The 15,216-nt window shown below is 42.6% G+C and overlaps 1 protein-coding gene across 1 annotated transcript in view; it reads right to left on the reverse strand.

Moving 5' to 3' along the window:
• Positions 1-2,264, reverse strand: part of LOC120063523 (EGF-like repeat and discoidin I-like domain-containing protein 3) — a 249,839-nt gene extending 247,575 nt beyond the window's left edge. Inside the window, exons 1-2 of the mRNA XM_039013893.1 lie at positions 2,243-2,264; positions 1,433-1,567 (exon numbers count right to left, since the gene is read on the reverse strand). Coding sequence (XP_038869821.1) covers positions 1,433-1,567; positions 2,243-2,264 — 157 coding nt within the window. The remainder of the gene's footprint in view (positions 1-1,432; positions 1,568-2,242) is intronic.
• Positions 2,265-15,216: the final 12,952 nt, after the last annotated feature.

Here is a 15,216-nt window from a genome sequence, read left to right on the forward strand (position 1 = left end):
TGCATTCTAATTAACATGTGGTTTTGTCAAAGACCTAGCTTCACACATTTAAATTTTTCATGACTTTTAAAGCCATATGTGTATATAAACATTAAGCACATACACATGGGAGGGAGAGAGAGAGATGGCGTGAATGAGAGGGATGCAAGGAGGCACAAAAGAGGCAGCACAAAATAGAGCAGGAGAGAGGAAAATTTGCAAGAAAATGTTATATGTCTAGGATGGGCATGTACAGATGACTGAAGCATGTAAATTGGGATTAAGGGTCTCACTGCCATGAGGAGAGCAGGTAGGGGTGATGGGGAAGGGTGGGCACAGCAGAAGTCAAGGAGACAAGCTGCCACACGCCAGACGGGACACCAACTTAACAATTTAAACAGAGAGCACACCTCGCCACTTGCGAAACTGTTAAATATGCAACCATTGACACCATACTGACAGACGCGCAACGCAAGCCTTCAATACATAACCACCAACAAAGTACGGAGCCATGATGGGTTTTGAGATACACTACCGGTCAAAAGTTTTAGATCACCTACACATTCAAGCGTTTTTCTTTATTGTTACTATTTTCTACATCAAGCGCTATGCTGAAACTGGCTCTCATGAGGACCGCCAGGAATGGAAGACCCAGAGTTACCTCAACCGCTGTGTCTTTGTAAGACACGGTGTGGGTGAAGGGATGATATCTGCATGTGTATTTCCCACTGTAAAGCATGGTTTGATTTTATTTGATTTAATTTGGAGAAGGAGGTGTTATGGTGTGGGGGTGCTTTGCTGGTGACACTGTCTGTGATTTATTTATAATTCAAGGCACACTTAACCAGCATGGCTACCACAGCATTCTGAAGTGATACGCCATCCCATCTGGTTTGGGCTTAGTGGGACTATCATTTGTTTTTCAACAGGACAATGGCCCAACACACCTCCAGGCTGTGAAAGGGCAATTGTACCAAGAAGGAGAGTGAAGAAGTGCTGCATCAGATGACCTGGCCCCATAATCCCCGACATCAACCATATTGAGATGGTTTGGGATGAGTTGGATCGCAGAGTGAAGGAAAAGCCGCCAACAAGTGCTCAGCATATGTGGTTACTCCTTCAAGACTGTTGGAAAAGCATTCCAGGTGAAGCTGGTTGAGAGAATGCCAAGCGTGTGCAAAGCTGACCTCAAGGCAAAGAGTGGCAATTTGAAGAATCTCAAATATAAAATATATTTTTATTTGTTTAAGACTTTTTTGCTTACTACATGATTCTATGTGTTATTTCATAGTTTTGATGTCTTCGCTATTTTCCTACAATGTAGAAAATAGTACAAATAAAGTAAAACCCTTGAATGAGTAGGTGTTCTAAAACCTTTGGACCGGTAGTGTACTCATGCAAACACAATCACAGATGACACCCGTGTCATTTCAGCAAGTGTTTATGATCTCACTTACCAACCTCCACACTATTAAGACAAGTTTAGGTCCTGAAAAGCCAGTGCAACACTCACATGAGAAGGATTCGTCGGCCAGAACATTGAGGCAGGCTGCCCCATTCTCGCAGGGATTGGGCTCGTAAACTTCCCCTGCAAGACACGGGGAGACAAGAACACAGGGTCCCATGGGGTTAGAGAACAACCCTCTGCTCATTAAAATGGTCAGACAGCTGGATCAGCCAGCAGTACTGATGATACTTTAATTAAGTATTTTGAGTAGCTTGAGTCCATAGAATTACCCAATAAAAGCCTTGACTCTGCAAATTCCCTGTGAGTCTTTTTTTTGGCACAATAATCTAATGAGGGAGAATTGGAATCCCAAGTCTGATTGGAACTCAAACCAGTTCAGAGAGTGAGTTGGTGTCAGTCTGGTCACAAGCTTCTATGGGGTTGGTAATATGCACAGAACGCTACTCCATCTTCAAAGTCAAAGTTTGCGGGCATGAATCATTCTAATAGGCCTAGCTTTGCGCTGATGTTTGATCATCTCTACACACAGCTCTTAAACACCCTCCTCTAAAGTGGATCCATGTGTGTAGTCACTATTACGGTTTAAAATGTTCCTGGCACGTAAAAAATATTCCATCCCGAGAATAAATCACTTTTCTCCTAAGGTAACCTGGTATTTCCTGGCAAAACCGGAAGTGTCATACCCTAATATTTCCGCTAATGTTGTGCGATGTGGGTATTAGGCTACCTCCTGTTTCTCTCTCTATTGTTCCTTCATACCTTCCTCACTCGCAACAGTTTAATAAAATTGCCTACGTTTCGTTGTCCTTATCTTCATCATGGTAATGACATGCTTGAATAATAGGCTATTGGACTAGAATAAGATGCAGATGGCTTTCGCTTCTCTTCACAAAGATTGAATGGATATGACAATGTTCCCTCTAAGCAGACGAAATGCCATGCCACGCAGAGACGTAAGAGGTTGAACTTCACTGATGGTCTTTCAATCACCTGCGAGATTTCAGATCAGAGCCTCGCGTGTGCACATTTGTTGTTATTCTTTGCTCGTTAGCGAGTTACTATCCCAGTTATAGATAAGAACAGATCAGCAATGGGGAATTACTGCTTTCTACAAGAGCACAAAACGTGAAGGCTACATTTCAAGCTGTCTTTGAAAAGCTAGTCAGGTATAAAGCTTGTCTTAAATAAAAGGGAAGGGTTGTATTTTGAATACGCAAATAAACCAATAGGCAGAGGGGTAGCCTACATTGTCTAATTTTCTGTATGGTAATAATAATTCATTGTACTTTGTAAAGTGGTTTCTTGCGTCATACAACACAATAACATTTACAGTCACCTATTTGGCCCATGGTGTTACAGACCAAGTCATGGATTAATGGCAAGCCTTTCATAATGTAAAATGTTTTTAAAAGTCTCATGCAATGTAGGCCTGCATTGAACACCACATATTGTCTACTATAGGCTATATCATATAAATCAAAAGCTATTCCCATGTGAAAATGTTATCCTTTAAAGAAAAAAATATGCAAACAGGTTTGATGTTTACCAAAAGGCATGTGGGAACATATGGAAGGAGATACTCTGGTCAGATGAGACTAAAATAGATTTTTTTGGTCATCAAGGAAAACGCTATGTCTGGCGCAAACCCAACACCCCGAGAACACCATCCCTAAAATGGTGGTGGCAGCATCATGCTGTGGTGATGTTTTTCATCAGCAGGGACTGGGAAAATGGTCAGAATTGAAGGAATGCTTGATGGCGCTAAATACAGGGAAATTCTTGAGGGAAACCTGTTTCAGTCTTCCAGAGATTTGACTGGGACGGAGGTTCAACTTCCAGCAGGACAATAACCCTAAGCATACTGCTAAAGCACCACTTAACTTCTTATGGCTGCAGGGGCAGTATTGAGTAGCTTGGATGAAAGGTGCCCAGAGGTGCCCATAGTAAACTGCCTGCTCATCAGTCCCAGATGCTAATATATGCATAATATTATTAGTATTGGATAGAAAACACTCTGACGTTTCTAAAACTGTTTGAATGATGTCTGTGAGTATAACCGAACTCATATGGCAGGCAAAAACCTGAGAAGAAATCCAAACAGGAAGTGAGAATTCTGAGACTGGTCAATGTTCAACTCATTGCCTATTCAATTCCCTGTAAGATATGGATCTGTTTGCACTTCCTACGCCTTTCACTAGATGTCACCAGTCTGTAGAACGTGGAATGAAGCCTCTAGTGTGATGTGGGGCCAGATGGGAGGTGTTTCAGTCATTGGTCTGGCAGATTTCCAGTTCCTGGTCACGCGCATTCCAAACGATATCGTCTTGCTTTCCATAACTTCTAGAGACACAAAGGAATTCTCCGTTTGGAACGTTATTGGATAGTTATGATAACAACATCCTGAAGATTTATTCTCTACTTAGTTTGACCAGTTTATTCGACCTGTTATATAACTTTTTGAAGTTTTCGTCCGAGTTCGCCTGCATCTACGCGAGCGTTTGGACATGTGCACTAAACATGCTAGCAAAAGTAGCTACTTAGACATAAGTAATGGACATTATCGAACAAAACAACAATTTATTGTGGAACTAGGATTCCTGGGAGTGCATTCTGATGAAGATGATCAAAGGTAAGGGAATATTTATGATGTAATTTCGTATTTCTGTTGACTCCAACATGGCGGAGAAATGTTGTTATTTTTGAGCGCCGTCTCAGAATATTGCATGGTGTGCTTTTTACGTAAAGTTTTTTTGAAATCTGACACAGCGGTTGCATTAAGAACAAGTGTATCTTTAATTCTATGTAAAACATGTATCTTTCATCAAAGTTTATGATGAGTATTTCTGTTATTTGACATGGCTCTCTGCAATTTCTCCGGATATTTTGGAGGCATTTCTGAACATGGCGCCAATGTAAACCGAGATAGGTGGATATAAATATGCACATTATCGAACAAAACATAAATGTATTGTGTAACATGATGTCCTATGAGTGTCATCTGATGAACATCATCAAAGGTTAGTGATTAATTTTATCTCTATTTCTGCTTTTTGTGACTACTATCTTTTGCTGGGAAAATGGCTGTGTTTTTTTGTGGCTATGTACTGAGCTAACATAATCGTTTGGTGTGCTTTCGCCGTAAATCCATTTTGAAATCAGACATGTTGGCTGGATTCACAACATGTGTAGCTTTAATTTGGTGTCTTTCATGTGTGATTTCATGAAAGATAGATTTTTATAGTAATATATTTGAATTTGGCGCGCTACATTTTTTCTGGCTTTTGGCCAAGTGGGACGCTACCGTCCCACATATCCCAGAGAAGTTAATGGTCTCCTCAATAATGAGAAGTACAGGCAGATACTTATCCATCATGCAATACCATCAGGGAGGAATCTGATTGGCCCCACATTTTTTCTGCAGCATGACAATGACCCCAAACATACATCGAAAGTCATTAAGAACTATCTTCAGCGTAAGGAAGAACAAGGAGTCCTGGAAGTGATGGTTTGGCCCCCACAGAGCACTGATTAACATTGAGTCTGTCATAAAGAGAGAGAAGCACCTGAGGCTGCCAAAATCCACAGAAGAAATGTGGTTAGTTCTCCAAGATGTTTGGGCCAACCTACCTGCCGAGTTCCTTCAAAAATGGTGTACAAGTGTACCTAGAAGAATTTAAGCTGTTTTGAAGGCAAAGGGTGGTCACACCAAATATTGATTTGATTTAGATTTTTACTCTGTTCACTCACTTTGCATTTTGTTAATTGATAAATATAATCTATTAACATGTCTATTTTTGAATGCAATCTTACTTTACAGCATTTATTCACAACTGCCTAAAACTTTTGCACATTACTGTACATATACATATACACTACCATTCAAACGTTTTGGGTCACTTAGAAATGTTCTTGTTTTTGAGAGAAAAGCATATTTTTTTGTCCATTAAAATAACATAAAATTGTTCAGAAATACAGTGTAGACATTGTTAATGTTGTAAATGACTGTTGTAGCTGGAAACGGCTGATATTTAATGGAATATCTACATAGGCATACAAAGTCCCATTATCAGCAACCATCACTCCTGTGTTCCAACGGCACGCTGTGTTAGCTAATCCAAGTTGATCATTTTAAAAGGCAAATTGATCATTAGAAAACCCTTTTGCAAATATATTAGCACAGCTGAAAACTGTTGTCCTGATTAAAGAAGCAATAAAACTGCCTTCTTTAGACTAGTTGAGTATCTGGAGTATCAGCATTTGTGGGTTTGATTACAGGCTCAAAATGGCCAGAAAGAAACAACTTTCTTCTGAAATTCGTCAGTCTATTCTTGTTTTGAAAAATGAAGGCTATTCCATGCAAGAAATTGCCAAGAAACTGAAGATCTCGTACAACGCTGTGTACTACTCCCTTCACAGAACAGCACAAACTGGCACTAACCAGAATAGAAAGAAGAGTGGGAGGCCCCGATGCAGAACTGAGCAAGAGAAAAAGTACATTAGCGTGTCTAGTTTAAGAAACGGATGCCTCACAAGTCCTCAACTGGCAGCTTCATTCAATACAACCCGCAAAACACCAGTCTCAACATCAACAGTGAAGAGGTGACTCTGGGATGCTGGCCATCTAGGCAGAGTTCCTCTGTTCAGTGTCTGTGTTCTTTAGCCCATCTTAATCTTTTCCTTTTTTTGGCCAGTCTGAGATTTGGCTTTTTCTTTGCAACTCTGCCTAGAAGGTCAGTGGTGAACAGCAAGTCTTTCCACAGATTTTCAATGTGAATCAAGTCTGGGCTTTGTCTGGGCCACTCACAGACTTTCACATTCTTGTTCTGAAGCCATTCCAGTGTTGATTTGGCTGCATGCTTGGTGTCAGTGTCCTGTTGGAACATACATCTTCGCCCAATTATAAGGTAATTTGCACTCTGAAATAGGTTTTCATAAAGGATTTTCCTGTAGTTGGCTCCATTCATTGTTCCCTCTATCCTTACCAATCTCCCAGTCACTGACTCTTAAAAGCATCCCCATAGCATGATGCTGCCACCACCATGCTTCACGGTAGTCATAGTGTTAGATGGGTCATGAGATGAGCCTGGTTCTTTCTAGACATAGTGCTTAGCATTCAGTCCAAAGAGTTACATTTTTGTCTCATCAGACCACATAATCTTTTGCCTTATGCTCTACGAGTCTTTCACGTGCCTTTTTGCAAACTCCAGGTGTGCTGTCATGTCCCTTTTTCTCAGGAGTGGCATCTGTCTGGCCACTCTCCCATAAAGCCCAGCTTGGTGAAGTGCTGTAGAAGCGGTTGTCCTTCTGGCAGGTTCTCCCATCCCAGCCAAGGAACTCTGTAGTTCTCTCAGAGTGGTCATTTGAGTTCTTGGTCGCTTGCCCAGTTGCTCAGTTCAGTCGGATGACCAGCTCTAGGCATACTCTGAGTGGTTCAATATTTTTCAATTTCCCTCTGTGCTCTTAGAAAGTTTCAACACAATATAAATGGTTTAATACCCTTCCCCGGATATATGGCTCAGCACAATTCTATCTCGGAGATCTACAGACAGTTCCTTGGACTTCATGGTGTAGTTTCTGCTCTGACATGCACTGTCAACCATGGAACCTTATATAGACAGGTGTGTTTTTTCTAAATCATGTCCAGACAATTGAATTGGCCAGAAGTGGACTCCAATCAAGTTGTAGTGACATCTCAAGGATGATCAAGGGAAATGTAATGCACCTGAGCATACTCTGGAGTGACATTGCAAAGGGGTGTGAATACTTAGGGAAATTTGATTTCTGTATTTCATTTTCAAGAAATGTGAAAACATTTCTAAAACCATGTTTCACTTTTCCATTATGGGGTATTGTGTGTAGATGGGTGAACTATACATATATTTTTTAAATAAATGTTGAATTCAGACTAACACAACAAAATGTGGAATAGGGAAAGGTTTGGGCGGGAATTCTTGTTAAATCTCGGTAACCCGGTTCCCGTTATGGGGTAAGTAGTGGAGGATGCTGAGAGGAGGACGGCTCATAATAATGGCTAGAACAGAGAAAACGAATTGGCATCAAACACATGGAAACCATGTATTTGATACCATTCCACTGATTCCACTCCAGTCATTTCCACAAGCCTGTCCTCCCCAATTAAGATGCCACCTCCTGTGGTAGACTTTCAGTGGGAGACATTACAGAACGATTGGCTGTAAATTGTACATGTTAGGATCAACCCAAAGTCCACAGTGATAAATACTTAAAGAACTCTATTTTAGACAGTGACCGTCATCCCCCCAAACACACTTATTGGGCTTCACAAAGAGAATGGTTTGACTGGATACAAACCAATATAATGATATTTTAAGGCAACACAAAAGGCCTATATCCTTGCATTTCATGTCGGTTCACCAAATGGCAACAAATCACAACAAGGTGAAAAAAGTACAATGAGGCTTTTGAACACATGGCAAATGATTAGAACATGATTGATTCTAATCAAAGAAAACCCTAAGACACTCTCGTTTGTTAATTGGATGCAGTGGCTAAAAGGTAATTGCTTGTTTGGTCAGGGGTAAGAGAAAGAAGAGTGAGAAGAAACGCAACAAAAGTATGCAGAAAGAGTCAAAGCACCACAGGCAAACATGAAAGACTGACATTGTGATCTTAACAAGCCAACAGTAAGGATCTGTTCTCAAAGAAAGGCAGCTCTAAAACAATACAGAGAGAAAAGAAATTGAGCAGACGACAAGAGGAGAAAAAAAGAGAGAATAAAAAGAGAGCATCACAAACGATGCAAAAGCCGTCGCAGGTAGCCGTCGCAATGTCAGGGAACAGGCCGGCCGTTCAGCTCCAAATAGATTGATTGCTTTAGGGAGGAGGCAGCCCTGAGAGATGGATCTGCTCTGCTGCTAGCATGCTAGGGGTTTGAAGATGAGTGAGGCCTTCGGTGGTGCTGGGAATCAAGTAAATCGCTGGAGGCGTCCTTTAAACTTGCCCCCTGCGGGGTAAGATACTTCTGCTGAGCCGATGGGATCCAAGCTGCAGCGACGCTGTGAGGAAGTTCAGACAGTGATGAAATCAATTCAAATAAACAAAACTAATAGCATGACACATACAGCATGTGATGAAAGCCAGAGGATCACAATATCATGTCAACTTTGAGAGGTTACTTTGAATTATATGATGTCGGACCTGAACTCAGCCAATGTTCCATCTACTATACCGTTTGTTTACCCGACATTCATATACATGATGTCAGCCCTTTGCGTTCGCAACCCAAACCACTACAGTCAGTCGCGGTGACCATGGTATGGGACTAACCAGAAGCCATAATCACCATGGTGTGGTTGTGCGTCGGGTCGCTGTGAGGTAGGTGGCTTCTCCCAAACATAATTATTGCTTGAACTTAAACACGCGCTCTTCACTTTAGGTTCTATGTCTAAAGACCTGATTCAGCAGACACATACATCTCCATGTCTCCTTCCAAACCATTAAAAGGAACTGAGGGTCTTTCCACCCAGCCAGAGGCCAACAGTACGTCGCCTCCTGGTCTGACTTATCAGACAAAGTGGTGTGTGTTGAATAGCTAAGTGCTTCCATCCACATAAGACGGTCTCCACCACTTAATTTCCTCTATACCGAGATTTAATCAAAATTGCTTTCAAACTGTTTGCAGTAAGAATGTTCCGGGAACCCTATCTTGGCCAAAATATGTGTGGTCGAACTCAGACTTACTTCAAATTACTTCTTTTTTTTAAATAAAGTTTTCCACCCAGCTTTTTTCCCCCTGTGGGAGTAAAGGTATTTTTCAATGTTAAATAATCTGGTCCGTGTTCTAACTTTTATAGCCCTCATTACTGTGCACTGCCTAGCCTGCTAGGCCAGCTCTAAGCCCTGTAGGGGAACACAGAGGGCATCCGTCTCAGGAAGAGATCCTACTTCACCTCATCATGGGCGAGGGGCAACCATAATGCACTCTGCTCAGATTGCAGGGTAGGGTTCAGGGGTTTACAGACTAACTTGTAGCATGGACCAAGGCTTTTCACAAACTCAACCTGTAGCCTAGGTAAAATATGATTACAAATCACACAATTTTAGCCCATCATGGACATCAATCAATATATTGATTGAACAATGTGTACTGCGGAGGCAATTTTCAATAACATATTCTTCCTTTTCTGAGGTAAAACACAGACATAGCGTTTATCGATACACTATGAGAAAGAATGTAAGATGTTTGATACTTTGATAATCAGAACTCCTACAAAAGGACATAGTAATTGTATTCTCAAGGAACTCTCCAAAATGTCATTTTCCTACATGATGTATCTTCTAAAGCAAGAGCTAAGGAATGCAATACTGATTGGCTATTATCTTGGACAGCTACCAACATCTAGAAAAGTCCAATGTTGTGTAATACACTACATAACCAAATGTTTGTGGACACCTGCTCGTCAAACATCTCATTCCAAAATCATGGACATTAATATGAAGTTGGTCCCCCCTTTGCTGCTAAAACAGCCTCCACTATTCTGGGAAGGCTTTCCACTAGATGTTGGGACTTGCTTCCATTCAGCCACAAGAGCCTTAGTGAGGTCGGGAACTGATATTGGATGTTGGGCGATTAGGCCTGGCAGTCGGCGTTCCAATTCATCCCAATGGTGTTTGATGGGGTTGAGGTCAGGGCTCTGTGCAGGCCAGTCAAGTTCTTCCACACCGACAAACCATTTTTGTATAGACCTCACTTTGTGCCCAGGGTCATTGTCATGCTGAAAGAGAAAAGGGCCTTCCCCAAACTGTTGCCACAAAGTTGGAAGCACAGAATCATCTAAAATGTCATTGTATGCTGTAGATTAAGATTTCCCTTCACTGGAGCTAAGGGGGCTAGCCGAACCATGAAAAACAGCCCCAGACCATTATTCCTCCTCCACCAAATGTTACAGTTGGCACTATGCATTGGGGCAGGTAGCGTTGTCCTGGCTTCCGCCAAACCCAGATTCGTCCATCGGACTGCCAGATGGTGAAGCGTGATTCATCAATCCAGAACACGCGTTTTCACTGCTCCAGAGTCCAATGGCGGCTAGCTTTACACCACTCTAGCTGACGCTTGGTGATATTAGGCTTATGCGGCTGCTCAGCCATTGAAACCCATTTCATGAAGCTCCCTATGAACAGTTATTGTGCTGACGCTGCTTCCAGAGGCAGTTTGAAACTCGGCAGTGAGTGTTGCAACCAAGGACAGTTGTTTTTTTACGCACTTTAGCACTCTGCGGCCCCATTCTGTGAGCTTGTCTGGCCTACCACTTCGTGGCTGTGAAGTTTCCACTTTACAAGAACAGCACTAGCAGGGCAGACATTTGATGAACTGACTTGTTGGAAAGGTGGCATCCTATGACAGTGTTTGTCTATGGAGATTACATGGTGTTGTCCTCAATTTTATAAACCTGTCAGCAGGTTTCAAAGGGTGTCCACATACTTAATGTATGTGGTAAAAGCCCTCTAGGTCATTTGAATGTTTACTTCAGCTCTTCATCCCACTTTATTAAACTGAACTTGTTGAGAAATATTGAACATTGTCTAATTGCAAAGGCAAATTGCAAAAATCTATAGCGCTTACCACATGTCCAAATGAATAGATAATAAAGTTATGTAATAACATATGCCACCATTTGCTTGAGTTCTTGTCTGTTTGTCTCTTGAATTCAAAATATGACAGTGCCAAATAGCATGAAATACCAAAAGCTAATCAAGCCACACTTCACACAAATATAGACAAGTCTCAAGGGGGTCCAAGAAGCTGCTGGCTGACAATGTTACCCAGCTGACGTTCACGCCGAAGTGCCTCTCGCGGATCTCCAATGCCAGTCAGGCATATGGTGTATCTAAACCCTGCACAGTGATACAGCTTGAGGTTCTGTAAGTAGCAGATTGTTTCCTTTGACTTTCTCACTTCATCACACTTTCTGCTGCTGGTGCCAACACCAAGGCATTGTGGTTCACCCCTGCCACTGAATGGGGGTGGAAACAAGGTCTGCTAGGATGACAGCTTTGACATTCCCTGCTACCCATTCATTACCAACATACAATCCCACTATAATCATATTCAGCCCAATGATACTTTTGAAATATACAATCCTGATCACTTTTACTTGTATGAATCATCCACTTTGTTTGAGTACAGCTAATGTCTGTAATAAGAAAATCACATCTCACATTGGATCGAATGATCCTAAACACTAGTAGTCAGCATTATTGACGAGATGGAAGGAGCCCCGCATCCCATTCAATAGTTACTGCAGAGAGCGTTACATGACAACCGTTTCAACACAGTCATCCAGGTTACTGATCCATCTCTGAGATCCAAGAGCTGACCACTTCAAACACTGTGGTGTGATTGCTCCTGTCTCTACTATCTCATTACTGATGCCCTACTTCAGGCCCAAGCCGAGCCAGGAGAGCATACTTCTGCTAGATTTATTAGAATCCTGGAGGTTCCTATCACTTCGCGAGACAAGATCGCCCTGATTCATTCTCGGGGCACAGTTAATAAGATTCATAAAACATGCCATTAAATTAAATGCACGGTGATGAATGTGGGGCATGACATTTCTGTATGGGGGCGTGGTGGATTAAGGAAAGGTGCAAGGCGATTAGGGTATAGCATTATATATATATTTTTAGAACAGTGTCAGAGATCAAGAAAATAAATTAATATTTAACAGTACATTGAGGCATTTCTGTGAAATTGTTCATTAAATGTGTTTATTTGTTTATTTGGATCCCGATGAGGTTTTGCAGAGGCAGCAGCTATTCTTCCAGGGGTCCACAAAAAACACAAAACATAAGAAGTAACAAAAGACATACACTGATAGACAAGGACAGTCACACAATTTTAAAATACCATGGTATACCCCCGCAAAAAATTATATTATACAAATAATAAAAACATTTTGTGTGTGTGGCCCCGCCATTCCGTGAGTAGTTGTTTAAACTTTTTTTAAACGTAATTTTGCTGTTTGCTTTAGTAATTGGAGATGGAAGGGAGTTCCATGTGATCATGGCTCTGTATAATATTGTGCGTTTCCGTGAATTCATTTTGGACCAGACCACTGGTGGCATGTATTGTGGGGTATTGTCAAGGATTCCCCCGGTACTGCTGCTCATTCCGTGCACCAGTTCCGGAGGTCTAAGTCACCGGCCTCTATGCGTCACTGAACTGTCTCAATACGCACACCTGATTCCAAATCCCCTGATTGGTAATTGTATTTATGTGCCCTCTGTTCAACATTGTCTTGCCGGTTATTGTTCCCATGTCCGTTGGTCTTTTGAGTACCTGTGCTTTTTTCCGGCTTTCGTGCTGCATGTATATCAGCATATTGATTGCACGACATGTAGGGCTTATACCCTCGACCGCTGCTACTCTAACTTCCGCGATGCATACAAAGCCCTCCCTCCGGCAAATCTGACCACGACGTCATCTTGCTCGTCCCGGCTTAAAGGCAGAAACTCAAACAGGATGTACCAATAACGAGAACCATTCAACGCTGGTCTGACCAATCGGAAGCCACTCTCCAAGATTGTTTTGATCACATGGACTGGAATACGTTCCGATCAGCCTCAGAGGACAACATTGACCTATACGCTGACTTTGTGTGCATTTATAAATAAGTGCATTGGAGACGTGTACCCACTGTGACCATTAAAACCTACCCTAACCAGAAACCGTGGATGGATGGCGACATTTGCGTAAAACTGAAAGCGCGATCCACCGCATTTAACCCTGGAAAGCGGTCTGGAGATATGGCTGAATTTAAACAGTGTAGGTATTCTCTCCGCAAGGAAATCAAACAAGTAAAATGCCGGAACAGGGACAAGGTGAAGAAGCAATTCAATGGCTCAGACACGAAAAGTATGTGTCAGGGTCTACAGGAAATCACGGACTACAAAAATAAAAACAGCCACGTCACGGATACCGATGTCACGCTTCCAGACGAACTAAACACCCGCTTTGAGGATAATACAGTGCCACCATCGCGGATCGCTAACAAAGACTGCGGCCCCCCCTCTCCATCTCAGTGGCTGACTTGAGTAAAACATTTAAACTAGTTAATCCTCGCAAGGTTGCTGGCCCAGACGGCATCCCGAGCAGCGTCCTCAGAGCATGTGCAGTACAGCTGGCTGGTGTGTTTACAGACATATTTAATCGCTCCCTATCCCAGTCTGTTGTAACCCACATGCTTCAAGATGGCTCACATTGTTTCTGTACTCAAGAAGGCAAAGATAACTGAACTAAATGACTACCGCCCCGTAGCACAGCACTTCTGTCATCATGAAGTGCTTTGATGCTCGTCAAGGATCATATTACCGCCACCTTACCAGCCACCCTAGACCCACTTCAGTTTGCAATCTGCCCCAACAGCTCCACAGATGACGCAGTTGCCATCACACTGCACATTGTCCTATCCCATCTGGATAAAAATAATACCTACGTAAGAATGCTGTTCATTGACTACAGCTCAGCATTCAACACTATAGCACCTTCCAAGCTCATCATCAAGCTGGAGGACCTGGGTCTCAACCCCTCCCTGTGCAACTGGGTCCGCCCCCCAGGTGGTGAAGGTAGGAAACAACGTCTCCACTTCGCTGACCCTCAACACTGGGCCCCCACAAGGGTGTCTGCTCATCCTCTCCTGTACTCCCTGTTCACCCATGACAGCGTTGCCATGCACACATCCAACTCAATCATCAAGTTTGCAGACAACACAACAGTAGTGGGCTTGATCACCAACGACAACGAGACAGCCTACAGGGAGGAGATGAGGGCACTCGGAGTGTGGTGTCAGGAAAACAACCTCACTCAACGTCAACAAAAGAAAGGAGATGATCGTGGACTTCAGAAAACAAGAGAGGGAGCACACCCCTATCCACATCGACGGGACAGTAGTGGAGAATGTGGAAAGTTTAAGTTCCAGGGCATACACATCACAGACAAATTGAAACGGTCCACACACAGACAGTGTGTTGAAGAAGGCGCAACAGCGCCTCTTCAACCTCAGGAGGCTGAAGAAATTTGGCCTGTCACCAAAACACCCTGACAAACTTTTACAGATGCACAATTGAGAGCATCCTGTCGGGCTGTATCACAGCCTGATACAGCAACTGCACCACCCTCAACCGCAAGGCTCTCCAGAGGGTGGTGCGGTCTGCACAACACATCATCGGGGGCAAACTACTTGCCCTTCATGACACCTACAGCACCCAGTGTCACAGGAAGGCCAAAAAGATAATCTAGGACAACAACCACCCGAGCCACAGCCTGTTCATACCGCTATCATCCAGAAGGCGAGGTCAGTACAGGTGCAACAAAGCTGGGACCGAAAGATTGAAAAACAGGTTCTATCTCAAGGCCATCAGACTGTTAAATAGCCATCACTAACTCAGAGAGGCTGCTGCCTACACTGAGATCCAATCACTGGACTCTTTAATAAATGGATCACTAGTCACTTTAAACAATGCCACTTTAAATAATGCCACGTTAATAAGGTTTACATATCTTACATAACTCATATTACATGTATATACTGTATTTTATACCATCTACTGCACCTTGCCTATGCCGCTCGGCCATCGCTCATCCATATACTGATATGTACACATTCTCATTCACCCCTTTAGATTTGTGTTGTTGGAGAATTGTTAGATATTACTGCACTGTTGGAACTAGAAGCACAAGCATTTCGCTACTCTCGCATTAACATCTGCTAACCATGTGTATGTGACCAATA

This window comes from Salvelinus namaycush, chromosome 18 (assembly GCF_016432855.1).
Source record: "Salvelinus namaycush isolate Seneca chromosome 18, SaNama_1.0, whole genome shotgun sequence".
In the NCBI taxonomy this organism is placed as follows: domain Eukaryota; kingdom Metazoa; phylum Chordata; class Actinopteri; order Salmoniformes; family Salmonidae; genus Salvelinus; species Salvelinus namaycush.